The 1,498-nt window shown below is 47.1% G+C and overlaps 1 protein-coding gene across 1 annotated transcript; it reads left to right on the top strand.

Annotated features, from left to right (window-relative positions):
- Window positions 1–418: 418 nt before the first annotated feature.
- Window positions 419–1,498, top strand: LOC108315305 (olfactory receptor 10G2). The gene has a single exon (XM_017544600.1). The coding sequence runs from the start codon at window positions 508–510 to the stop codon at window positions 1,447–1,449; it is 942 nt and encodes a 313-aa protein (XP_017400089.1). The 5' UTR covers window positions 419–507; the 3' UTR covers window positions 1,450–1,498.

The following is a 1,498-nucleotide window of genomic DNA, read 5'->3' as shown; positions in this document are numbered from 1 at the left end:
TAAGGAATATTTTTGTATGCTATGGTGAGATGAGATTTTAGCTGAGGACAAAGGGGACAATGATAGCAGGTGAAGAAAAAGTAGATGCAGTAATGTAGGGTGTTTGTTCCACACTGTTCTGCATCTACCTTAGCCCCTCTTTGGCAAACTCTCTTTTTGGTTGGAGTTTTCGGTACTTCTCTATCACTCACATGGGTCCTTCTTTCTTCATCTGGAAAATCCTGCCTCTCAGTATCTCTCAGTGGACAAGAGTTTCCACCCATCTAGGAAACCAACCAGCCTATTAAGCAAACCTAAATATTTAAGCAAACCTAAATATTTCTCCTATTAAGCAAACCTAAATAATTAATGGTGACACCACTTCCTCTTTTAAAAAACAATTTAACTCTATCTTTTTATCTCATAACTCCTAGGCATCAATCATCCTACAAAAGCATTCCCTTACATCATTGTGCTGTGTTTCTCTTGTCAAACTTCACCATTCATCTTAGCAGACTACAAAAAGACATGGGAAAGACCAAAAACACATCGCTGGATACTGTGGTGACAGATTTCATTCTCCTGGGCTTGTCTCACCCCCCAAATCTAAGAAGCCTTCTCTTCCTGGTCTTCCTCCTCATTTACATCCTCACTCAGCTGGGGAACCTGCTCATTCTGCTCACCATGTGGGCTGACCCAAAGCTACATGCTCACCCCATGTACATTCTTCTGGGAGTGCTCTCATTCCTGGACATGTGGCTCTCCTCAGTCATCGTTCCTCGGCTTATTTTGGATTTCACTCCTGCCAGGAAGACTGTCCCATTTGGCGGCTGTGTGGCTCAGCTGTATTTCTTTCACTTCCTGGGCAGCACCCAGTGCTTTCTCTATACCTTGATGGCCTATGACAGGTACCTGGCAATAAGTCAGCCCCTGCACTACCCAGTGCTGATGAATGGGAGGTTATGCACAGTCCTTGTGGCTGGAGCTTGGGTTGCTGGCTCCATCCATGGGTCTATCCAGGCCATCCTGACCTTCCGCCTGCCCTACTGTGGGCCCAATAAGGTGGATTACTTTATCTGTGACATCCCTGCAGTATTGAGACTGGCCTGTGCTGACACTGTCAACGAGCTTGTGACCTTTGTGGACATCGGGGTAGTGGCCACCAGTTGCTTTATGTTAATTCTGCTCTCCTATGCCAACATAGTCCATGCCATCCTGCAGATATGCACTGCTGATGGGAGGCGCCGGGCCTTCTCCACCTGTGGCTCCCACCTAACCGTGGTCACATTCTACTATGTCCCCTGTATTTTCATCCACCTTAGGGCTGGCTCCAAGAGCCCCCTGGATGGGGCAGTGGCTGTGTTTTACACTGTTGTCACTCCATTACTGAACCCCCTCATCTACACACTGAGGAACCAGGAAGTTGTCTGCTCTGAAGAGGATAACAGCAAGTCGAGGGACTGTGAATGAAAACTACATCTGCATCATCATCACTGCTACTCTCTTCAGCTACTGCTGC

The sequence above is a fragment of the Cebus imitator genome, unplaced genomic scaffold (assembly GCF_001604975.1).
Source record: "Cebus imitator isolate Cc_AM_T3 unplaced genomic scaffold, Cebus_imitator-1.0 Scaffold170, whole genome shotgun sequence".
NCBI classification, from domain to species: Eukaryota; Metazoa; Chordata; class Mammalia; order Primates; family Cebidae; genus Cebus; species Cebus imitator.
The sequence above is the reverse complement of the archived record's forward strand: the minus strand, read 5'-3'. Positions and strand labels throughout refer to the sequence as shown.

Coding starts and splice junctions, on each gene's coding strand:
- LOC108315305 (XM_017544600.1), top strand. CDS start 508: ATGGGAAAGACCAAAAACACATCGCTGGATACTGTGGTGACAGATTTC.